At 37.3% G+C, this 26,651-nt stretch overlaps 1 protein-coding gene across 2 annotated transcripts in view; it reads left to right on the top strand.

Moving 5' to 3' along the window:
- The window catches only part of LOC149202551 (catalytic/ hydrolase), a 392,521-nt gene that overhangs the window by 350,436 nt on the left and 15,434 nt on the right, over positions 1-26,651 (top strand). For both annotated transcript variants that reach the window (XM_089403182.1, XM_089403183.1), the window contains exon 10: positions 5,553-5,674. In XM_089403182.1, the coding sequence (XP_089259308.1) occupies positions 5,553-5,674 (122 nt within the window). The remainder of the gene's footprint in view (positions 1-5,552; positions 5,675-26,651) is intronic.

Raw genomic sequence — 26,651 nt, 5'->3', positions numbered from 1 at the left:
TTGCATTCCATATAAAGATGAAAAGATATGAGTTTTTTCTACTTCTGAGGCCTAGAACTCAAAGCCCTCATTTCTCTTTCTAAAAAGGATTTATACAAAATTTCAAAAGACAGTTATAACACTGCCAACTACCCAAAATTTCATAACTTCCTAACTACTTCAAAACTAATAGTTCTTTCAAACTTTTACAATAGTGAAAAAACAAAATATTAATATGATCCAAAAATGTATGACGTGAATCTGTATGACAAGTGGCGTTGTACTATTTGTTGATTTGAGATTGGGTTGCAGATGAAGGTCCTGCTTCTGTAGTAGTTGCTAATGGTGACATCCATCCCTGCACTTTCTCCATATGGTTGTATTAGGACTGGGACTTTTGTCAAACTTTGAATGTGCCATCCTAAAATTTGTAATTCTACTATGTGTTGGCTTATCCACAAAAAGAGTTCTCATCAACCATAGCAATTGAAAATCCCTTTGCAAATAGTTAACAATAGTTGTTCCTTTCAACACTGTTGTTCTTTCATGAGTTGATCCAATTTTTCTTTTTGCCTCCACCAGCAGAGTCTCATAAGTTTCCCAGGGTAATAAATTACCTTGTTGGTCCCAGCATGAAGGCAAACCTGCTCTTGTTCTCTTATCAAAATCAGTGTTGAATTTCATTACAACTGCCTTGACCTCTGTTAACTTTGTCTCTATTGTTTTCCTGTAGAGGTTCTTCATAATCATTTTGTTTATCTCTAATACATATTCAATTTTGTCTTCAACTCCTAATTCCCTTAACTGCTGAGAAGATCATGAATTAAGGAAATCTATCATTTTCTTTGCGAACTGAGCTCTTTGCTGTAACTTTTGTTTATTTGCAGTGATAAGATTTTCGAGGTCCCTGATGATGATCTTTTCTTCTTCCACTATGGACAATGATTCCCAAATATCTCTAACAGTATGAATGATGTCATTCCATAGAATTTCCCTAGCCTGAATAAGGGAAATGTTTCCCTTCACCTTCTCTTTCAATTCTTTGATTTCCTTAGAAGTAGCTTGAAAATCATCTATGTATTTGTCTGCAGTCTCCTTAGCCATGGCTATTTCCCTTTCATTAGCTTTTATGATTTTCAATGTAGTTTCATAGTGTCTCTATGCTTTTTTCATTTCATTCTCAGAAATCTTCATTTCAGTCATGACCCTGGTCAGTTTATCAGTTGGGTCTTCTGAATCAGCTGGTATTACAATAGTGCAAACATGTGAGTCAATCTTCTGTTGCAGAACAATGTTTATTTCTTTCAACTTAGCAATTTCATCATTTCTTTTAATCAACTCCTTAGTCAAAGCTTCTTTCTCCTTTTCTACCTGTGTTACTTCTGGTGCCATTATGTGTTCTATTGCAGGCATCTTCAATTTCTTCCTCAATACCTGAGCCTCTATTTCTGCTCCCTGCAACAACTTCTGAACAACACTTCTATCTCACCCCAATTTTAATGATCATCTTCTTCAATTCTTCATTTTGAGTGACTAAGGCTCTTGAATTAGCCTTTTCCAACTTTAATTGGCTCACCACCTTTTCCAATAAAGTTTCTGCTCTGTTGGCAGCCAAGGAGGTTTTCTTCAACTCACTGTAAATTAATTCCCCAGTTTGCCTATGTAGATTAATTTTATCAGGCAGAGGAATTTCCCTAGCATCCACTATCAAATTAACAGTCTTGAAACTAGAAGAAGAAGATACACTTAAAGCAGAAGGGTGAGAGAAAGCTAACTTAAGCTGGTTTCTTTCCAAATCCATAGCTGAAAGCAATCTGGTTTGATAGTCGGAAACAAATTGTGCTTCCACCTGTGACTCCATATTTTCTCTGACTTTTTTGTTTCTTTCTTCAATCTGGGAGTACATCTGTTTAATCATGGAGACTGAACTTTGGTCAGCTTCTTCTAGAACAAGAGAAGAAGGTGTGCAGACAACTTCTCCTAATTGTAGCTGAAATGATGATGAGCTGCCACCTTCAGACAACTTAGCCTTCTTTGAAATTCTCTCAGTTTCTTCTTCTAAGTCTATGACATCCTCACTACCTCTTTTCAAACTTTTCTCACTCTGATGAGGAGTCTCAATTTCCATATCTCCTGATAAGGTAGATTGGCCTCCATTAGCCAATTTCTCTATCTCTGGTTTAGCTTCATGAATAAAAGGAGCATAAGCATTTTCCACCCTTCTTTTTGAAATAATGTGGTGTGGGTCATATGCCCATTTTTCACCCAGTTGTAAATCCATCTCCTCAAGTAATTTTTGTACTTCTTTTGCAACTTGTCTGTTGTTTACAATGAAAGGTCCCACTGTCTTTGGAAATTTAAACAAATACCCCTTCTTTGCTGGCACAAAGTGTATCTGATCTACATTCAAGCTCTGCCTAATGAATTCTAGTGCAAACAACCTCATAGGTACAAAAACTGGAAGTCTGAAAGGGGCAACTTCTGCTCCATATAATCTGATTTCTGAATAATCTTCAAATTGAAACCAATCACCCACTTTGACATCTTTGTTGAGTTGAAGTAAAGACTGAGCTTTTGGCAAGAAACAAGGTGAAGGAGAACTGTTCAAAATTGAATAAACAATTGATAGGAAAGAAGAGGCAAAATACATCAATCCTTGGCCATTACTAGTGTCTCTTATCACATTAGTCCAAAATACTACTAATTGCTTGTTTTTATTAGGGTCCATGATATTTAGCCCTAAATGCATGAACCTTTCCACATGAGTATATAAAAAGAGATGTGACAAGAGATGGAAATCTAAAACAACCAGTGAGAGGAAAATTTGATAATTGAGAATTTATCATTTTTTCCCAGAAAGAAGGTATATCAAAAACTATTTCTGGGTTCATCATTAGACTAAACATTCCTAAGATGGCCTTATCCACAGTGTTTGTATCTTCCTTTCCTAAGATTTTGGCCAAAATTTGCAGCACATGTCTGACTTCTTCAACAAAAGTATCTAGAGGAAATTGAGGAGGTTCCATAGGCAAATTTTTTCTAGCAGGCATTAAAAAGAAACTGAGCTGAGCATAGTTAGAAGCATACAAATCTTGAAATGTGGAAAGCAAAGATTCTTCTGAGAATGCAGTGTAAGAATTTGCAACTGGGAAGCATAGGGCTTGCTGAATTAACAAAGTTGACACCTGAAAGACATTTTCCCCTAATTTATTCATGACAAAACATTTCTATGGGTAAAGGGCAGAGACAAGCCAATATATAAATTCAGGGAAATTATAGGTCTGTGGAATTATGACAGCTAGGACACTAGACCTAAGAACAACAACATACATAGGGGATTCAGCTTGTTTGAGCAAAATTTGATGATAGATTTCTATATAATTAAGTGAACAAACTAGGTCAAAAACATCCCTTTCTGTGTCCATCAAGGGAATATGAAAGGTAGAACTTGTAATGGCAGCTTTCTTCGACATTTTCTCCAAATTCTGAATGTTGAGGCTCTGTGCAGATGACGGAACAATAGTTAGTGACGACAACTGACTTTTAACTAGTACAATTCAATTTTTTACAGCAGGAATGGAAATAATAGTGAGGGAAATGCAAGAAAAATGGGATTTTATGGGAAACGGAGTAACGGGTAGGTAAATGGCATTAATTGTAATTTTGAGAAAATCGAGGAAAATGAGCTGGCGAAGTGATGGATGACAGGGTAGATGACGTGGAGGATGAGGTGGTAGAGGTGGAATAGTGACAGTGGAGTGGAAAATCTTAACAGACACATCTCGCTCGCTTGCCGACGGAGTGTGTTCCCCTTGCTAACGTCATACGGGGGCAGAATCCTATACAGGAGAAACCCGACGGAGTCCCCCCGCAACCATCCTCCGCGGTAGATATGACGATCAACATCTGCGTTAAAAAGTCTTACGGGGGGATGAGGAGAACTAACCGTTGAGCATGTAGCGCCGTCGGGTTTGCTCCATCCTCAGGGCCCCACTCTTTTATTTCATCACGCCTTTGAATTTGCCCGACCTTTAAACTCCGACACGGTGACATTGGCTTTGGGCCCCACCTGTTTTCTTTAACACTTGTGCAACACTTGATTAAAGTTTTATCAATCTTAACATAAAACTTTTATCTTGCTTCCTCTTCTTTTAGTATTTTATATATATATATATATATATATATATATATATATATTAAACACTGATATATATTCATACATCTCTACATGCATATGAAAGTAAAACAAGCTACAACACATATCTAAAATTAACAAATAAAAACCCACTTTTAAGTCAAAACCCCACCTATATGTCATTTTTTTCATCGTTGACAGCATTTGCCATTGGAATATCACCAACCAGATGACCTTATTGAGCTACTTCCAGTTGCTATGGATGAGCAGGAGCCTCATTATGAGAGTGATTCCTACCTAGAGAGCATGCTGACTAAAGAGCTAAGTGATGTTGATGAAGTTATGTAACTTGTCTCTTTCATCTCTCACATATCTAATGAAAATTTTGGAGTATTGAATAATATACGAAGTACATTTTTTTATCTCTTCTACTTTTTTATCTGTCCTTACGTGTGTAAACCTGATATTTATCTCATAACAGTGTTTGTGCCATCTAATCGCATTTATATGTTAAAATAATATACTAAAATCTTTTATACGTATTTTCTTCTACATCATAATATTTGCTAGGAATTTGCTTGTTTAAATCAGTTTGCTTCTTTTCTCTACTATGCTTTATCTTGAACATTGACACATGAAAAAATGATTTTTTTATTATCATTTAATCATCGTTTGTGAACTAAATCTTACGAGACATGATACACCTTTGTTTTAGACTTCTTGTGGGCACTATTAAAAGGATAGTTAGCTGGAAGAATTATATGTCAAAGAAATAGAGAAATGTACAAGAAATTATAATGCCAAGCTTCAAATGATGGGCTTTGAATGAATTTTGTTGGGAATGATTTTATCAAAGAACATCACTCTAGAATACATAGACAAGAAACAATAATAATGGTGTATATCTTTAGGAGGTGAAAGCATTAGTTCAAAGAAACAAATGCAGATCTATAGTGGAGAAGTATTTTCCTACTCAGTGGTAATAACTTTGTTAAACATTCTAGATTCATCACTGTTATTTACATATTATCACTTGGTAAATGTAGATAATTGTATGCACTTTATCATGTCCCCATAACAGCTGACAAAAATGTGGCAGATTAGTTATAGAAATATGGAAAGATAGATTAGTTGTGTAGATATGTAATAGGTTGGTAGTGCTTTTAAGCTTTCGTATGTAAACAGAGACTTGATACATAAAGGACAGAAAACATCTCGCAGACTAATTAAGAAGCCTTTTGATGTTATCTTCTAGCTTTAGCAATTCTAATATATGTTTTTTATCGTAATTTTTATACACACTGTTTATGGATCTTTGTAAATACACTAATAGTAAGATGATCTACAGTAATTTGCAATCCCTTTTTCTTGGGCTTACTGAAGACAAAGATGACATACTAAGATATTTACTATACATTTAAGATGTTGGTAAATGCAGGTTTATGTAAAAGTGAGTGCATTCTTCCGTGTGTCAAGGAAGCCTTATCCCTATGAGGACACTTGCTTCCTTTTGTCTGAATTAATCTCTTCTTATGGTGCTCAACGCCTTATGTGGGGGAGGTAAGGAAATTGGAGAAGCCAATTGTATATAGTTTTATGGGAGTATATTAGAATTTATTCTTTCAAAATATGTAAAGTTTAACTGTTTTATTTTTCTCCTTCCTATTCAAGAATATTGTCATTTGATTCACAAAATGTTATGCACACTTGTATTATTTAAAATTTAAATACATACACCTACATAGAAAATGAAACTCTGCAGATATACAAACCACTGCTGACCATGCATAGAGACAGTCAACCTTAACTTGGAAAACCAAAACTACATAGCCAAAGAGACAAGATCGGAAAAGAAAAGCAACTTGCAAAAATTAGTACAATCTCAAATGACCTAGATAGTGAAACAATCTGCATATTATGCGCTGTGGAACACTAAAAAGACTTTTTGATTAACCTGTTAGTAGTATTTTATGTGCCTTTGATGTGTATTGAGGATAACTTTTATAGCAGTGGGAGTCAGATTATCCTCTGTACACTCTTTTGGTCTTATGATAGCTGAGCATAGTGTGGAAAATGGTTCCCTTAGATATGTAGTCTTGGTTAACACCTAGTGTATGATACCACTAGTGATATTGTGGACTTCCTCGCTCACATTCTATGGGAATCATCTCAAGGTTCCTCTCATATCATCCACCTACCACAAGCATCCCACTCTTGGGGTTCCTACTATGAATAAATAATATGACAATGACGATGAGGCTATGCTTAGTATGACTTAGTTTGCTGAAATAATGGTGTAATCTCTACATACAACCTTGGCCAGCCTCACTTTGTAATCATTTTTATTGTGTATTAATGTGTTTCTATGGGTTAGCATAAAGCTGATCTAGTCAACAGATTTATTATATTCCTAGGTGGTTAAGATGACCTAGTCGTTATTTTGGTTGATAACCCCTCCTAGGAAGTGTGCCCTACCTCTTGAGTTGTGTATCAGTACACACTCAAAACTCATTCTTTTATCCTATCAGCACCATGTCTAGCATTGCTCTCCTATTCATCGTGTGATTTAGTGTTCAAGATTTCCTCTCAAGTATTGCACTTTAGTGTTCTTGGGTGATTTGCTGGTTTTTTCTATTGCACAGTAATGCATATTTTTCTTTTGCCTATGTGCCAGTGTATCTTCTGTTAGTGCATATTAAGTTTTTGCTGGTTGATTCCATTTGACCCTTTCCATCTCTTATGGATTAGAACATGGCGTCAGAGTAGGTGTGAACCTCCCTTACCTTATTTAGGTTTGTCCTCCTAGGATAGGTGTGAACCTCCCTTACCTTATTTAGGTCTGTCCTCCTAGGATTTTTAGGGTTTTTCTAGTGCAAGAACCTTCCTTTAAATGACAACAATCTTTTTAGTGTCTCCCTAGGGTTTAACTCTAAATTATCTTCTAAGTTTATGTTGTAGCGGCTACAACCACCCTCCCAAATTTTGCCTTAGCCTCGTTTTGGAGCCTCCCTTCCAACCTTCACAGCAGCTTGCCTCGTTTCGTCAAGTTCACAAGCTTCAGTGTATTTCATGCACAAAGGCAGCCTGTCGGTCGGTCATAGCTTGATCCATTCCCTTCACAGGCTGTTCACTCAGACTTTGTCTAGCTGCAGACTGAGCAACTTCCCCTTGAAAATTGCGCATTTCTGGAGGAAAACTAGCCTTCCCTCTAGAAATTGCGCAATCCTCTCTGGCAGCCTGCTCGGCTCTAGGATTGCGCAATCCTGTCTGCCAACACTTCCAGTAGGATTTGTGCAAATTTTCCCAGCAGCAGGCTGTTTAGCCCAAGATGTGCACAAATCTAGGCAACAGTTAGCTGCTCTGCCCAGAAATTGCGCAAATCTCCTGGGCAGCCAGCCCAGCTCCCAGCCAGAAATGTGCATTTTTCTCTAGCAGTCGAGCAATCTCTTGCATGTGTAACTGAGTTGACCGGTTCCCTCCGGGACCGAGCAAAACAGACTTGCATGCATGGGTTGCTTCTCCGAAGGCAACATGCAAAGGCATCCCTTGTTTCAGGGATCTATGTTTGGCAGTTGGAGGTTACATGTAAGGAGTAATTCTGAAACCTCCCACCAAGTGTCGCTTCCCCTAGATTCGTGGCATGCGTATCACAACCTTGATGTTATCAAAACTCATCAATCGGACGCTGCAGAGCTCATTCCTTACATCAACCTTGCAGCTCTGACATCCCACATCACATCTAGGAGCAGTCGGCACATTCAGCTCAGTTGTTTTGGGGTAAGCCCGCTTCCCATGCCTTGTGCTGCATTTCTGTTGCTTTTTGTGTTTTCGCTTGTGGGAGTACTGTTTGCTTGATTTCTTTGAACACTTTCTGTCATTTACATATATACTAGCTTGTCCTAACTCTGTTTCAGTTTTCGTTGCTATCTCACTGTTGTCGCATGCATGAAATTGTTTTGCACGGGCGTTCGCCCAACCAGCGAACTGCCTCACCCACATGCATGTTGATCTGTTTAATGAATCTTTCATTCATGTTTTGCATGCATTATCAATCACTTCTGCTATCACTTAGTGTCGCCATGCATTTACTGTCTTAGTTGCTTTCAGTTGCCCGTCGGCGAGTCGGGCCAACTGTTGCCCGGACTTTGCCTTCACCAAGTCTACATTGCGCAATCTAGGGAAGGAAGTCTCACCTTCCTCTCCAGATTTGCACATTCCTGCCAACACTGGCCTCCAGGACTAATTTGCGCATTTCTGGAGGACAGTGGTTGCTTGGCCTAAGAAATTGCGCAAATTTGTCCCTGGGCCAACAGTCCTTCCCAACTGGAATTGCGCATTACGCAATCCCAACAGTCAACAGCTAGACTGGACGGTGCATTGCGCAGTTCCAGCAGTCAATCAGTCTCCCAGCAACCTAGACTGTGCCTTGTGCAATCTTAGCAGTCGGTCTCCCGACCTCCCAGCCGAAATTGCGCGACCTTCATGATCATTCACCCAGGTATGTTACAAGTCAGTTCTCATGTTCATTTTGGTTTTCGACTGATAGATTGCTTGCCATGTCTCCAAGTATCGCAGGTGTTCGTCTGCCTCTCAGCAGTACAGGTACAATGGTTTGCAGGAGAGGAGAGACGAAGACACCGTTTAGAGCACGCTTGAGGATGCAATTGATTAAGTGTCTATGAGCTTGCTTACTCACGAAGACATCAAGTTGTTTGTAGACAAGGACATCAAGCAGCAGCATCACAGTGAGCAGCATCATGAACAACAGTTGAAGGCAACATGTCGAATGCAGTGAATGTAGTGAATGCAAGAGGGGGGTTGTCAACAACGTGGAGGCGGAACAAGGTTGTAAGCTCAAGTAGGTCCATTGATGATGAAAGCAACTTTAGAGACTTCGGCTATGAAGTGATGACATGACATGAAGATTGCGCGAAGGTAGAAGATGGAACAAAGAAGGAGTTGCATGTACTGAAGCAACAACTTAGGAAGAACATGAAGCTGCATAGACAGATGAATGAGTTGCAACAGGAACATGAACAACAATGGGCGCAACTTGCACTCACAGATGAAAAGCCGTCTGTACAAGTTAAGGATCCATCCCAATAGATGACACAGAGTGGACATGGTGAGCAGTGTTGTTGATCGCATGCAAGGGATTCAACAACATGCATGTCGTTGAGTGCACGCATGCAATCCAACCCATTCAACACACTCACCAAGGCAAAGACAAAAAGCAAGTCCAACTGGGGCTGAACATGTACTTCACCAAGTTGATGCGCATGACCACCAGCACACACTTGAAGATTAGCATGGACACTATGCATTAGTGTGTTGCTGATTCAACCGTACCCAAGAAGACCATGTGCATGTTAGCAGACGAGTTGGATGGAGGGGCTGAAGCAATGCGCCGGTTGAAACAGAGGCAATAGTTCGCTTCAACAAGATGTCACCATGAGGTGCATGCACACCATCACGGACGACCAAGCTTGGCATCAACTCACCACCTTCACTATCACAAGCATGTCAAAGAGTTGGTCTCACCACAATGGAACGAGTGTCAGTGATGTCTTGCAAGGCTTGCTCAAGACATGTTGTCTCACATGAGTACATGTGCATTGTAATGTTGAGTCATGTCAAGCGTAAGTCAAGTGTCAATAGTGGATGTAACAATCATAGAGTAGGTGAAGAGTCATGAGGGTAGTTGAATGGTCACAAAGGGGAATGTCAAGGGTCATCCCACTCTTTGCTATAAATAGTCCCTCATAACTCATTGTAAGGGCTTTTGGTCAGCCAAGCTTCTACTAAGACTATTTTGAAGAAGGCTTGGATAGTGTTGTAACACGCCTTGGCTTCTCCACTACACGGAGCTAGTACATCTCTTTGGAGGAGCAGATGGATGTGGTTGTAACGTTCCACTGTTGGGGCTACCAGGTTTACATGGATGTATTGTATGATTGTGACTTACAATAAGAGCCAACAAATTCTCATGTATATGTTGTTATTGTAGTTGGACTGCTCTGGTTGCTTTAATGATATGTGTTGTTTAACTTACGTACTTGTGCATGAACTGATCCACATGCAATTATATGAATCTTGTTGTTAATGTGTTGCATATGTTGGTAATGTTGTCACTGTCCATTTCCACTGCTCTGCCAGACGTTAGACAAACCTTTCACTTGAACCTTGCTATAACAACCATCACACTCGTCTCAGACTGATCCGTGAGTGTTGTACATGTTATCTTACCTTGTATGATGTGACTACCGCATTCGAGTGGACTGCTCTGCTAAACGCTGTGCATGTCCTTTGTGTTGTGTGTTCCTAGCCGAGTTGGGACTGATCCCTTTCAACATGGAACTCACATTCACCTCCTTCCTCTTCGAAGTGTTGGAACCTCTCATACACCTTCCTTGACTCACTGCATTAGTCACACCCTTGCTGTTGACAGAGTTATTCTACTTGCCTCTGTGTGACACTGCGGTCAAGGCATTACCTTATGACCCACTGCTGGGAATCTTACACCAAACGGTCTGAGGTCTAATTGGGACTTCTTATCGAGCAGATGCCCTTGACATGTTGGTGGGTCCAGCACTGTCAACAGTTTAACACACTCCTCCTTTATCTTTAAAATTGGATTAGATTGAAGACTTTTTATAAAGAAGGTGATTTATGGTGTTTCTTATGGAAAGGAGTGATTCTATGGTAATTTTTCTGTATAGGTTAAGTTTGGGGTATACTTCCATTGTCTTGAGATGAACTTTAGACTCATCATATCTCTTGACATGTGGTAGATGACCAATTTTTTTTAAAGATGGGGAACATACCCTTACTTAGCACTCAGCTCTTTTGAAAGGCTCTTATCTCTGGTTGAAACATGTATGTGAGCATGTTGGTTTTCTTCGCTATGGTAATTTCTTGAGGAAGTGAATATCTCAAGTAACATACTCCCTCTCTACTGAAAAAATCTTAATGTGCCTCCTTACCTCCTCCCCCCTTAAAGAGGAAATTAATGTTTTGAGCAAGGGGGACATTTATAAGAGCTTTAGATGGTTCTTCTCGATAGGTTTGTTTGGGCCCTGTTGTCACACAAAGTGTCTAGGCACCGCGACAACGCTTAGAGTAAGGGCTGTCACTCTAATCCTTACTTATTCCATTTAGACCCTCTCTTAGACAAGTCAAGGGGGGTAGTCCCTAAGGTGAATGAATGAGAATAACCTGTGGAACACAGGCTCTAGGAGACTTAAAGATAGAAATCCTGATGAATTTAGGACAAATCCTGGAATAGATTAAACACAAGACATGCCCACATGATAGAAATGATTATAGACCAGTGCCTCCGTATTTGAATAACCATAGGTTAAGTTAAAAAAAAAAAATTTATCCAAAGCAATTTACAAATGTGACGAATAGTGACAATCTTGAACGATTAAACGTAAATGCCCAAAACTCTATCATGCAAGAGATTCTAGATTTAAAATGATTTTCATTAATGACCCAGATCTAGAATTAATTAACTTTCTCCTATAGCCAATATAATTTTTAAAACATTAGTCACACTTGACAATAAAGAAATACTACCACAAAAAGACACTAAGGAACTTTAGATGAACAATTTAATTATTTCTTAGGAAATTTATTTAATGTGGTAAATGAAGATAATAAGTTTTTAATGTGACAAAAGTAAATTAAAAGGGTTATTAAATCGAAATTTTAATGGGCCATGGGCCACATTAAAATTTTTAATGTATTAGTGCAAATCCTCTTTTAATTTAATTCCTTAGTCACCAATTTTTATTTTTTTTAAAGATTTTTTAAATGTTTTAGATTTTTTATTTTTTTTTATTTTTTAATGTTTTTAATTTTTTTTTTAATGTAAATAAAAATCATAAAAAGTAAAAAAAATGTAAAACCAAAAATCAGATTGAAAAAAAAGAAAAGGGAAATAAAAGAAAATCAAAATCAAAGTAAAAACAAAAAAAAATGAAATCAAATCAAATCAAATCAATATATATATATATATATATATATATATATATATATATATAAACAAATCAAAATCAAAATCGAATCTCAAATGAAAAATATTAACCCTAACCCCTAACGAATATACAAATGAAATGAAAAATGAACTAACTAAACTAAATAAAAATAAGACCTAACCTAACCTAACGCATACATAAAAATAAAATGCATACATAAATTAAAAATCATTTTTTTTTGTGAATGTCATGCGGCGTAGAGGTAATGGAGATGGAGCAACAACAGAGAGGGAGTCTGCGGAGGCGAGTTCGATGGCAGTGGGGAGCTGGACGATGATAAGAACAAAGCGAAGGAGGGAGATGAGACAGTCATTGATGAGGAAATTGTAGGAAAAGAGAACTGTAGAGAAGGAGCTCACGTGGAGAGCTGGAAGGAGACCGCAGAACGTTCGGAGGGCAGGTATGGGGCTGCAGATTGCAGCATAGGAGATGCAGGTCGAATTAATGGAGCTGGACAATACGCACAAAGGATTCGGGCAACGCTGGAAAGAGAGAAGGAAAAGCTGAGGTGAGGGAGCGGCAGGGGAAAAAAGGTAGTGGGGGTTTAGAAGAAAAAAGGAGGACGAAATGAGCAAAGAGGGACGAGGGTAAATGCAGGTCCAAGCAATGATAATGGAGACAAGCATGGGCAGTGAGAGGGATTCAAAAAATTGAAATTGCACAGTGAACCCAAAAACCAGGCAGGAAATCAAAGAAACTAATCAGCAAAAATGGTAGCCCAGAAACTCTTTGAAAAATTTCTGGAAATCTTAATTAAAATGTTGAATCCACTTGCTTCAGATTTAACCTTGAAACCCTCATGAAAATTTCTAGATCTATAACTCTTTAAATACCTGGACTGCAAAATTTTATTGAATGATGTCCCCGAAAAATTATTTTGATAAACCTCAGAGATCCAGATATTACCCTTCAGGGCCGAGATTTGGACTCTACACATATTTCTTCCTCAAATCTGTAGCTGCACAATAACAAGAAAACACCAAATGATATATAAAATGATAAAATTAAAACTCCGAAAAACCCAAGCCAGAAAACCAAAAGAAATTTATAGATCTATGTACAAGAATGATAGATCTATTAGTTCTGAGGAGTATGAGTCCAACTCCACTCCCAGATCTGATAATCTAAGGTTTTCAAAAGCTAGATCTATCAATTTCCCACATAAAAATGTTTTTTTTTTTTTTTTTAAGTTTAAAGAGGTGCTAACTCAAAAACCTTCATGCATTACCAACAAAATCTTATGATAAACCCGGGATTAATTTTACTGGTTTCCTCAAAAAACATGGATCGAGAGTTGTCTGGTCCAATTGAAAACTTCCCCTAATGCCCGAGGATCTAAAAATCAAGATTTTCTTGCAAAACTCAATCTAGCCATTAAAATAGAGCGAGAAATTGATAGTAAAATTCAGATAAATAGAGATACCTACTATCACATTCAAATTTAAATTATCACTTAAACTCCAACGACTGAGCAAGATACCTGTACTCAAATCACCCTTCAGAAGCTATCATCAATGGGTAAAAAAATTATGCATGAAAACGACACATCTTACAGTATTTCCATGAAGAGTAACACCAACAAAACTTAACCCCAAAGTCCTTTATTATCCGAAAAAAGATTACATAAGAGCTTTTCGCTAAGCACGCGACTCAGGTTGGATAAATTTTCTGACAAAAGACTTCCTATTTAAAGATAAATCCTCCAATGGCTTGTTCGAGTGATCCTCGTCAAAATAATCTCGATCGTTGATGAGGATTCAATTAAATGCATTTTAATTAATTCAAAAATTAAAATTTTGAATTAATCTCTCCAAAATTTTGACTTTGACTTAACCCCAGGGATCAAAAGCTTAAAATTTATCAAAATAATTAATTTACCTTAGTCCCTGGACCTCTTAAAATTTAATTTTGAAGGACCGACGAATTTTGCCTTTGGAGAATTTAAATTTACCTAGGACCGAAAATTAATTAAATTTATGGCTTAGGATTTTAATTAATTTTTGGCCAAAAAATTTATTTAATTAACCTATGACTGAATAAATTATTCTTCCAACCCTGAAGACACTTTACATCATGATTTTCATATTTTTTTTACATCATATGGGGGAAAACCCATTTGTACTAGACCCTTACAGACTACCAATTTTTGCAATGCAAATATAATCCAACAGACCAAGTAATTTGTAATAAAATAACCTAACCAAATAGTTAGGATTATTCCCAAATCACTTTTACATAGACTCGATCTAGAATACTAGGACTCAACTAAGATCCCAGTGACAAAATCCATTCCGGCTTTGGGGTAAGATTGAAGGAAAACTCTGTCGACCATTCGAAAATGGATCGGTGAGACAAAAAACCTCCCTGAATGTAGATCGTCATCAGAAAAGTAGGTTTACCTAGGCCATTACATACACAAGACGGATATGCTGAGATTATTTACATTATACGCATGTAGAAAGGGTTTACATAACATCTTGGAAGTGAAGCTGATGATGATAGTTGTACTGCACTATCACATTGATCAGGTGCTATCCCTTTTGCGAAAAAAGGGGGTGTACTGTTATGGGTCGTTGACACGTAGTGGTCAACATCTGACTCTACTTGGGGACACGTTGGAGCAAAGGAATGTGAGAATCCAGAATCTGCATCCACGCAACATACAATATAACATAAGTAGCGTCCATCCAAAAATCATCATATAACCTATATTGCATGAGTTTCTGGAATGTGGGAACGTTGGGAACTTGGGTATGGGTGTCTTTAATGGCTAGAGGTTTCCCCAAAATTTACAGGAAACGGCTAATCAGGAGCGGTAATATTATATAATAAAAAAATATAAAATATTTTTTTAATTATATAATAATCAAAATTAATATTGAATCAAAATATTCAAATGTTAAAATCAATTTGAATATATAAATAATAAATATATAATCTCTCTTATATATAAATATATTCTCTGGGTGTCTCTCTCCATGAGTCTCTCCCTTTTATATATATAAAATGTCAAGTTCATTATCAATTTTCTGAAGAGAAAAAGAACTCTAATGTTTAAGCATTGACTGGCATATACAATATGCACACACAATCTTTTCGGATATATATACATAAACAACAAAAGAAATACCGATCAGCATGACATCCCAGATATTGCCCTTGCATCGAGGTGCCACACGCTTCCTTAACCCATCAAGAGATTGCTCCAGTTTCTCAATTAAGGATATCGGTGTTAAGGATGTCTTTGGCCCTTCTTCCTCCGAAGGTTTCAACATAGGCTTATGTTTTTTGGGCAGTTAAGCCTATTTCTCTACAGGCTTTGTATTCCCCAACCCTAGGGAACACTGGAACTCCAAAAAAAACAATCTTCAAAGCTCCCAGAACTTTCCCCAGCTCATATTGCAGCGCCTGCTGAAAAGGTAATGTTCCCATACAGTTCCAAAGCTCCCGAGAGTGTGGGAACCATTGGAACGAGTTTCCCACCTCTCGGGAGCGGTTCTTGTGTAACATAGCATATAATGTTAAGCACAGGAAAGATATAAGCTCTTCATTTATTAACTATCCTAATAACATGAAAAACATCTACCTACAAAATAAAATACTAAAATAAAATGGGTAAGGTTAGGAATACAATACAAAGGATGCCCCATGGCATCAGATGCGTTCAATGTAGTGCATGTTGAGCATTTGCCTGCTTTCAGGCAAATCTGTTGGTTGTTTCTCAGATGTGCCATGTCCAATCCTACATACGGTAGGACTTTTTCCTATCCGAAAATCAAGTTGCTCGCGACCATCAGATGGATCAAACCACTTTCTCATTCTCTTTCTCTTGCGCCTTTTCTTTGTGGCAGGCTGTGATGTTGATGATGATGCGGTCGATGTACAACTTCCTTCTTGATCCAAAAAACGCTCGTATGGAAAATTTGGAATGTTCAAGACTTCTGTGACCTGCGCTTCTTTATGAACCTGATATGTTATGACTGGTGGATCAACCATGTGAGCATCAACCTGATTCTTATCAATTTCCATTTTATCTGGGTCACCTTCAATTAGCCACTTTTCAATGGAACAAATGACCTCCTCATACTAAGATGGAGCTTGCTGCAGCAGACAGGGAGGATTATTATCTCTTGATGTTTCCTTATTTCTTCATCCTCTGACTGATGCTGAAATTTCTGTACATGTATTGTTATGGCATCCATCTGGTTAAAGTGTTCAACCTTCATAGCACTAATTTCCTTGGCATGGTTTTCCTCCATGGTCAATAACCTATTCTGAAGACATATCTGACTAGCTTCCATGTCCTTTATAATTTTATCATTTTTTGCTTTCATGCCCATGAAGCAGTTTTTCATATAGTTTATCTCTTTCTTATGATTTGCTTGCATGGTAGCTAACTGATTCTTATAATCGAATCTCATGATGGTCATTTCTTCATCCTAGTTTTCAATCTGTTTTGAATCGAACTTATTTCTTCTTGATAACTTGTTTTCATGGCAGTTACTTAATTTGAATGATTGAATTCCATGATTGTCATCTTTTCCTCTAGGGCTAATAACTTGCTTTGCATAGAATTAATTTCCCTGACTTCTATAGTTTTCTTTACTTCAACTTTTTCTTTGACTTTGTCTTTATCTCCATATTTATCTTCAAAAGCATCAATGATTGATTGTAGAGAATCAAAAGTGTTATTAGGGAAATTAACAGACCAATCAAAAGCATCTCCAGATAAGGTAAGCATGAAAATCTTCATCTTCATATCTTCATATTTATGATATGGGAGACACTTATATAGAGGCCGACATTCTGAAGGTGATCTTCGGCATTAAAATCATCGTTACCTTGAAAATGAGGAAATTCATTGATGGCTTCACCAAAAAAAGGACAGCCATGCGGAGCTCCCTGAATATTAGTAAAATAACAAGGAGCTAAAAAAAATTGTGCATGAAAATGACACATCTTACAGTGTTTCCATGAAGAGTAACACCAGCAAAACTTAACCCCGAAGTCTTTCTTTATTATCCGAAAAAAGATTACATAAGAGCTTTTCGCTAAGCACACGACTCAGAGGTCGAATAGATTGACTGACAAAAGACTTCCTATTTAAAGATAAATCCTCCAACAGCTAGTTCGAGTGATCCTCGTCAAAACAATCTCGACTGTTGATGAGGATTAAAATTTCTTTTAATCTCATCTGTCGAAATATTTGGGGAAATTGGAAATTTTCAATTAAATGCATTTTAATTAATTCAAAAATTAACATTTTGAATTAATCTCCCCAAAATTTTAACTTTGACTTAACCGCAGGGATCAAAGGCTTAAAATTTATCAAAATAATTAATTTACCTTAGTCCCTGGACATCTTAAAATTTAATTTTTAAGGACCGAAGAATTTTGCCTTTGGAGAATTTAAATTTACGTAGGACCTAGAATTAATTAAATTTCTGGCTTAAGATTTAATAAATTTTTGGCTAGAAATTTTAATTAATTAACCTATGAGGGGATAAATTATTCTTCCAACCCTTAAGACACTTTACATCATGATTTTCATATCGTTTTACATCATAAGGGGGAAAACCCATTTGTAATAGACCCTCATAGACCACCCATTTTTGTGACACAAATATAATCCAACAGACCAAGCAATTTGTAATAAAATAACCTAACCAAATAGTTAGGATTATTCCCAAATCACTTTTACATAGACTTGATTTAGAACACTAAGACTTGCCTAAGATCCCAGTGACAAAATCCATTCCGGCTTTGGGGTAAAACTGAAGGAAAACTCTGTCGACCATTCGAGAATGGATCGATGAGACAAAAAACCTCCCAGAATGTAGATAGTCACCAGAAAAGTAGGTTTACCTAGGCCATTACATACATGACACAGATCTGCTAAGATTATTTACATTATACACATGCAGAAAGGGTTTACATAACGTCATGGAAGTGAAGCTGATGATGATAGTTGTACGGCACGAAAACACTGATCATGTGCTATTATTTTTGTGAAAAAAGGGGGTGTACTGCTATGGGTCGTTGACGCGTTGTGGTCAACAGGCCCTATTGCCACCTCGCTTACACACTAGGTTAATGTGGGAATAATCATCAACCCCACAAGGTGTGGCTTTAGAGGCAAAACTCATTGTAGGGGTTGTCACCTAATCCCAACTCTCTCCATTAAATCTCTCTCCTAGTTAAGCTAATGGGGGTGGTCCCTAAGGATAGATAGTGAGGAGAAACTTGTTGGAACAACAAGTTCTAGGAGACTAAAGTTAAGGGAACTACTTCTCAGAAGGTAACTTGATTGAAGATTTTAGCAAGGATGTAAATGTATGAGCAATATGAAAAATATACTAATGATGATCCATATGGCATTCAAGAATAAAGAGTATAAACCAATGCCTTGTAAATAATTGCTCAAATAAAAATAACAAGTACTTGCAAAATAGAAATGAAAGCTCAAGTTACAATGACAAGTATCCCTGCAAAACAAATGTTAGATTAAGATATGAAATATGAGCAACAAGAAATATAACTTGCAAAGTAAATAGAACTTGCACTTATAAAGGGAAATGCTCAAATAGAAATATACATCAAATAACCATGAGCAAATAAATATTAGAATGATAGGTACAAGAAATATGTCAAATATTGCAAGTGAAATGGAAAATGCTCATAAAACAACTTGATAGGATGATATCAAAATTAAACTATGTGGAATGCAATTATCTTAGTTAATTTTAAATGCCTAATCTAAGGTGAGAAATTCCTCTTTCAAATTCTTACCACAAGGTAAAGATTGGGGTGACTTGCAATGAAAATGGGTTGAGGAGACACTATTTTTTTATCAACAATATCCTACCCAAAGTCCTTACAAATCCCACACGTCTTCGTTCCTACAAGGGGACAAAGCCGCCTTCATAACTAAAGGGTCACGTGGTCAGAACCTTACTCTATACCAAATGGAAGAAAAATCAAGAAAATTTGATCCTAAAATGGCTGTAAGTTTTTAAATGTGCAAGTCTAATGCTAGAATGCCTTAGTTTTAATTACAAATTGCTTCAAGTAAATAATGGTAACAAGATGCTCCAAGATATATATCAATGAACAATGTGATATTCAAGATGGTATCTCAAGCATAAACTGAAGTATAAAAGGAAATGATGAAGCTTGTACCAAAAGCATGTGAAACAAATGCCAAAATTAAGAGAGAACTAGATCAATAAACAAATCCAATTTGCCAAGGAAATAAAAATGATTGCTTGTAGTGTGTTGTAGCTTAAGTGAATGAGAGACGAGTTGCACCACACAAGATTGCAAAATATTGTAGTTCAAGCAACTATGAAATTGATTGCACAATACAAGAGACTAGTGAACAAATTGGCAAGTTAGATTTGCTAAATAGAAAATGTGAGTGTTATGTGCTGAAATTGTGAGTTAAACCATGCACAAATTAGATTAGATTAACAAGGGAAAAACACATGCAAGTAAATTAGAAACTAAACTACGCAAGTTAATCCACCCAAAAGAAAAGGTTCTCCCTCTAAATGAGGAGATGGGATACCATGGGAACCCTCCAATGGCCTCAACTAAACCCAAGGAAGATATTTACAATAGTTGCTCAAAGCTTAGACACTAGATCTTCTCCTTGGTAAAGCTCGGTTGATTGCAAATGAGGCACAAAGGAGAACCTTCAAATCTGAAAATTAAACGACTGCTTTACATATATAAATCAGCCTTCCAAGAGTGTGAAAGATTGCACAAGAGGAGAGAGGTTAGGTCTCTAAAAGCTCATGGCCTTGTCAAAAGGATAGGCTGCCCCAAAGAGCCCACGGCATAGCCAAAAAGTCAGTCTTCAAAGAGGTCACAACCTGCCCAAAATCAGCTCCAAATCAGCGTTATGGGTCTGCACAAGAAAGATTAAGTTTCAAGCATGCATCCCTCAATCCTGCCAACAAAAGGTGAGTCAAAAGCCTCAAAACAAATCTGATTTTTCTGCAAAACAACCATCAAAGTTAGTGAAAAAATGCATAAGAAAGGGAAATGATTATCTACAAGTAATATACAAAGACTAGACAAAGGCATGCGAGTAGAACTCTCCTCCTTGCCTAGCTATCATCATGCTCTAAATAGGAAAATAAGATCAATGTGAGCACAAGAGTTTGAGATAAATAATTTGAATGAGATGGACTTGACTACAAGCCAAAGCCAAGGAGCTTGCAAACACAAATTGAATGATGAGACTTCTAGGAGACAACAAATGTGGGCTCTTCAATATGCATGCTCAAGAGTGGGATGATTTCTCCAAAATTTCCCCTCACGCTTGAGGGTTGACCTAAAAATAGTTCTTCTACACAACTTCAAATACACATTAGATCCATATGGGTTTATAAAACTACAATGATAAAGAAATTTTAGAGATTTATAGGAAAATAAACTAAAACATTCCCTATCTAGAGAAAATTTTCAAAACCAAATGCCAATGTAAGGTAACTCTACATTAACAAATCTCTAAAAGCATAATGGAAATAATAAGCACAATAGCGCAAGTAGAAAGATGAAACACAATGATCAAGATCTTACCATGCCTAAGAAGAACAACACCTCATAAGTGAACCCCAAAGTTTTTTTGTTACAATAGAATGTGAGTGTACAAAAGAGCAAAGCTTCCCCAAGCACAAGAGCTCATATCAATATTAACAATGGGAGCGAAAGGCTCATCTAAATAGGAGAATGGAAGATAATCCCAATGTGAACCCCAATGCCAAGTGGAGAAATGGAGAAACCTCAAGGAAATTCGAATTTTCTGATTGGAGTTCCAAATGCCAAGTGTAGAAACCGAATTTCCTCATGCCCATGTGCAAAAATCGTTTTCCCTGTTGTAAATGCCAAGTGTGGAGTGTTTTGGGTGAGATGGGAGAGCAATCCCATTAATTTCTCAACAAACAAACCCATGGAATGACACCTCTGCAACAATGCCCCTTAATCTCTATGTGTAAATTGTTGTGGGTGTTGCATTTAGATTGTGTGTAGCTCAAAAACTGAAGTGTGTGGATGTTGTTGAAGAACCTGTGTACAAGTGTAAAGTAAGTATTGTGTGGTGGAAATATTTCCCACAATAATCTCCACACAATATGTCCTAAGTAATGCGATGACATCCCAAATAAAATCAACCTGCCAAATGTGCTATTTGTGTCATCAAATGCCCCATGTGTGATGCCAACTCATTCTCCACTTGCCCTTTGACTTGAATTTTGCCTTGGGCGATTTTCCACTTCATTTCCACATCACTTGGTATGTGGAACAATTTATTATTTTCTCAACTTTTTAGTTTTTGGCCAATTTATTTCTCATTTTCCCACTAAACTTAGGAAAAAGTGGGGTTTGGGGGTTTAAAATGATTTTCACCCCTCAAAGTGTGCCTTTATAGAAAGTTGAGGAGGAGAGGTCCTATTTTGACTACTCATACCCCCTAGAACTTCTTTAGACATCACTTATTACAATATTACATAAACAATTTATTAAAAATCTCACCTAGTGGGAAATTTTAATAATATAAAAAAATGATACCTAGACCTAATCAAATCCGCGATATTTTACGAGTGATCTAACATGGTAATATACATTGACTCTAGACACTAAGATTCACTTAAGGCCTCGCTATCAAGCCGCATTCTAGCTTTGGAGTTCTAATTAGGAGAAAAAACTCAATTAATTATTAAGTGCTGAAAAGCACAAATAATTAACAGAGTAACAAAAACTCTCTAGAGTGAACTCACTTGATAACAACGTCCTAAGCTACCTAGGCTTGTTACATGAATCTATTGCATCATGCTAACATCACTTTAAAATATTCCTGTAGGGTTGCAAAATCTGAGTATAATGAGGAAGAGAGAGAAGAAAGGGCTTAGAAGCCCTGATGATATTTGGAACTCTGTAGGTGCAGAAATCCTCTGACATATCCTTGGGCATGGAATCTTCAAGTGTACTTCAATGGTGAACGGACCCTTAAGTGCTAAGTTAGCCTTTTATGTAGAGGGAGTTGGGACTATTTAGTTTCAGCTAGAGTCAGGAAAGCCTTTGGAGGTGACTCAGGTATCATATGTTCCAGGTTTGACCAAGAACCTTCTAGTAGTCTTAGCCATGGAGGACAAAGGGAATGAGGTTTACTTCCGAGATGGGCAAGTACTTGTCAAGTCGGGAGCTTCTAGTTCGAGCACAAGTTGAGTGATTGGGAGTAGAGGAGAACTTATACATGTTGAAGGGTTAGCTTATATGTGCCTTGGTTCATGACAATGATAATTTGTGCAAGATATGGCATGGGAAGGTGGGTTACTTGCACCACAAAGCCTTACCTATATTAAGGGAGATTGTCACTAGTCTTCCGGAGTTAAGTGTAGAGTAGTAGTGATCTGTAAATTGTTGTGGATATTCCATTGGATAGTTCATCACAACAGATCTACTAAAATATATTTGAAAATCCAAAATCTACACTATGAGGGTTAATTTTTCCTTAGATTTCTAGATTCATTAATTACTATGTTATGCTTATGCATGCAATAGATAAAATATGGAAAATAGAGAACAATGAAATAAAACTCACAAACCACAATGAACATAAGATATGATCTAGGAAACACTTACGGGAGAAAACCTAGTTGGAAGGTGATGTTGCTTTGCTCTCTCTTTCTTTGAATGGAAATGGATGCAAGTACAAAGGAGTGAGACCTATGGCTCGTGGGCTGCTACATTTCACAAACCCTCTTTGCTCTCTCTCTCTCTCTCTCTCACACATTTATAAAACAAAATTCCCTCCAATAGAATGGAACCCCTTTTCCTCCCCATGGCCTAATTGTAATACAACTCAATAACCTACTAGTGATTAAGTTTGATTCCCTCAATTCTTAACTAGAGCTACAATATTGTTTGTTTTTTATTCTTCTTCATCATGATCATATGGTGTTGAGAAATCAATACTTGTAGGAATTAGGGTTTTGATTCCTCTTATTGATAATTACTTGTGAATTATGTTGGCTTCTTTTACTTCTTTATTAGATTATGTTTCATCAAGCAATTGCCAAATTATATATGTATGGAGATCACAAGAACAAGAAACAGAAGATGTAGGCAGAAAACCAAGGAAAAACCCCTATAAGGGGAAAACCCAGTCATAATTCTTCCTTTAGTAGTTTCAAAGACAAGATGAGATAATCCAAGACTCTTTGACCTAGACACAGAGTTCCTCCAATCACCAAGTCAACCCTTCCTCCTCCAAGTGATAACTTCCCAACAATAACTTCGACCTTCCAGCAATAGAATTTTAGCCTCCCCAATAGCAAAACTTCGACCTGCAGTAGAGTTCAGAAGTTTGGCCCCAGTAAATGCCCAGTGACTTCACACATGTGAGAGATAGATAGCCCAAAACTTCGATTAGGTCTCTCCCAACAAACTTCTTCCTTCTCTAGCAACTTCGCACTTTTTCTGCCTCTCTTGCTTGTGTATCGAACTTGTTGATAGAATGTCTCAAATGGATCGAATTGTCTCTCTCTATATAGCCTTCTTGTGGGTCGAATTGCCCTAATGTAGGCCGACTTCATGAGGACAAGGCCGACTTGTGTGGAGGTGGCAAATGACCAATTTGACTAAAAAATATTTATTTTTACATGATACAAAAGCCCAAGAAGGGTCTAATAAAATTGACAATGACTCTACTTGACTCAATATAAAACCTAAAAGCCTACAATGGAGGATTTGACCTGAAAATGATGACCCAAGCATGAAACCCATTCTTTAATAAGTCTTTTTATTAATAATAAAAATTTCTTTTAACATTATACAATCATGAAGACTGAACCTAGTTACATTTTTCAACACATGGATAGCCCCTTTTCCATGAATAATGGAGGTTGATATGGCATCCTCTTGAATTATGGTAGTCAAAACAGGAAGGTCAACTTTTGAGTGGCATAACATTTGTATATAGTCTTTGTTTGAGGTATTTCTTGCACTGCTGGAAAGGTATTTGAGTGTAGAATAGTTCTAGGGTATGAAACACTTGAGGGAAAAAGTTTTACCCCCAACAAAACACCATTTAATGCCTCTAGCTATTTCTAGAAGGTTCCAAACCCTAATTCGCCAAATTGTGATTCACCAATAAAAATGGTTTCACGTGTTGATTCCTCCAATTTTTCCACTCTAAAAGAATCAAGATGGATGAATAATAATATAACGATCGAATCCAGATCAAGTAGGCTATGTGCAAGGGTTGTGCACTTGGAAAGTATGCCAAGACGACCTTTCCTAGCAATGACAACAGGTCTAAGGGCCCATTGGATCTGATACATTTAGATGTGTGTGGTCCTATGTCAGTGACATTCTTGAGTGGGTATAGCTACTATGTTACATTCATTGATGATTTCTCCAAGAGGACATGGATCTACTTCATGAAGACCAAGGATGAGGTTTTTATTCAGTTTCTGTTGAGAAATATAGAGCGATGGTGTTAGGATATTTCTATATTATGATAACTTCTTGTGAATAATTTTTATTTCTGTAGATTAAGATCTTCTCTTTACTTAGATTATTATAGTGTTCTTCTTCATCAAACTGCTACTAAAGCATAAACAATAAAGAGACAAGAGACACAGAAAGTAGGCGATCAACCAGGGCCAAAACCTCTCCAACTTGAGAGGAAAACTCAAACGAATTCTTCTTCTTATAGGGGCTTCAATTGACAAATACCAAGACCCTTGACACAACAACCTCTCCAAGACCAAGTCACAAGACCCTTCTTCACTGCTTCTTCTTCTTTACCAAGTCAATACTAGTCAAACTTCTTCCTCCTTACACTGCTTCAACTAACCTTCAGATTTCGGTCCTTGGATCAGATTTGCACTTTTCAGTCCATCTTTAAAAACCCTAGATTCAATACTTGAGAGATTTTATCCCTCAACTTCATTCGCTTGAGATGAAGACTATTCTTCTTCAATTCGACTTGAGGATTCACTTGATTCCTTCCCAAATCTGCCTTCTCAAGATGATTGTAATACTTCAGCCCTTTTTGCAGTAGACAACACTGCAATCTCGTATGTGTGGAAGAGTTTATCCCTAAAACAGATTAGAAAATGGCTCAGTGGTCTTCCCTTCTTCTTCGCTTGGTGATGAGACTTCTCTCTAGAGGTTTTCGCACTTCTTCTTCTTAAGATTTTGCTTGATCGAATTTTGTCCACAAAGTGCAGGCCACGTTGCTTATATATAATGGTTTTCCCATGTAAATAAACGGACTTGACTGAGTTCCAAACCGACATATCATTTTGGTGTATCTTCTTTGCTCCACATAAGGCCGACTTGCCATAGGTACTTGAGCTTGGACTTGGAGGGTTAATGACTCAAACAATTTCTCTTTTTACAATATAGAATGTGCCCAAATGGGTCTTCAACCTTTGACATTGGCTCATTAGACTTTATGATATGATGACCAACCCTAAAGGCTCACAATGGGAGCCTTAACTATAAAATAAAATTCCCGGAGCATGAAGCTCATGACTCAAGTATTACAAAGATAATTTTATTTTCTTCTCTACATCAATTACATAAAATCCTAATTACACATGTCACTGTGAAGACCAAACCTAGTTACACTTTTCAACAGTTTCAAGATTTTAAAGCTCTCGTAGAGAACTTGACAGGGAGGAAGGTCAAAGTTTTGAGGTTAAACAATGGGGATGAGTGTGCATCCAATGACTTGAAGAATTTTTGCAGGGAGGTAGGAATCAAGGAGGAGATGATAGTGCCTTACAACCTATTACCACACAATCTAGCAAGCCCTAAAGAGGGAAAGCCTATAAGACAAAAAAGCTAGACTAAGTGCTAACAATTGGACAATGACCCACTATCACCACAGCTAAGGTCCCTTGCTCTTTACAGACTTTCATCGATGGGAGGAGTCCCATTGGGAGGGAGATCACTTAGAAAGATATGCTAGGTATAGGGCACGAAGTGATCAACCTAGAGATCATTTGAAAAAGAGGCTTAATAAAGGTACAAGGCTTCAAAGAAGCAAATTTCTCTCTAAGAAAAGCCTTAGAAAAGAAGGAACAAGACCTAGGGTTTTGAGGTTTTTCGATGGTAATAGGTATTCACAAGGTCAAGGCCCAAGAGAATTCGAGATATATTTTAACAAGTACTAAGCTCATACAACCTTCAAAGAAGTCTCCAAGTTGAGGGAAAAGAAACTAAGGTTTCCCTCTTGAAGCAACACCTAGGGCAAGAGATTTTATGGACGAAACTCGAGTGGATGCCCACCAAACTTGGAGCATAGGTAGCATAGACCCTAAGCTTTATGTTTAGACTTGTTGGAGAATATATTAGGGAAACTGTTTTAACCAATTCTCCTTAACCATAATAATTGTTTGTGAACTTTAGTTATCTTCTTATGTTTCTTATTTCGTCAAACAATTATCAAAAGCAAAAACAATAAATACAATAGACACAAG

The sequence above is a fragment of the Pinus tabuliformis genome, chromosome 2_1, assembly GCF_031772625.1.
Source record: "Pinus tabuliformis cultivar Carrire ecotype Pingquan chromosome 2_1, CPIR1, whole genome shotgun sequence".
NCBI lineage: Eukaryota > Viridiplantae > Streptophyta > Pinopsida > Pinales > Pinaceae > Pinus > Pinus tabuliformis.
Note: the sequence above shows the minus strand (reverse complement) of the source record. Positions and strands in the feature narration are given on the sequence as shown.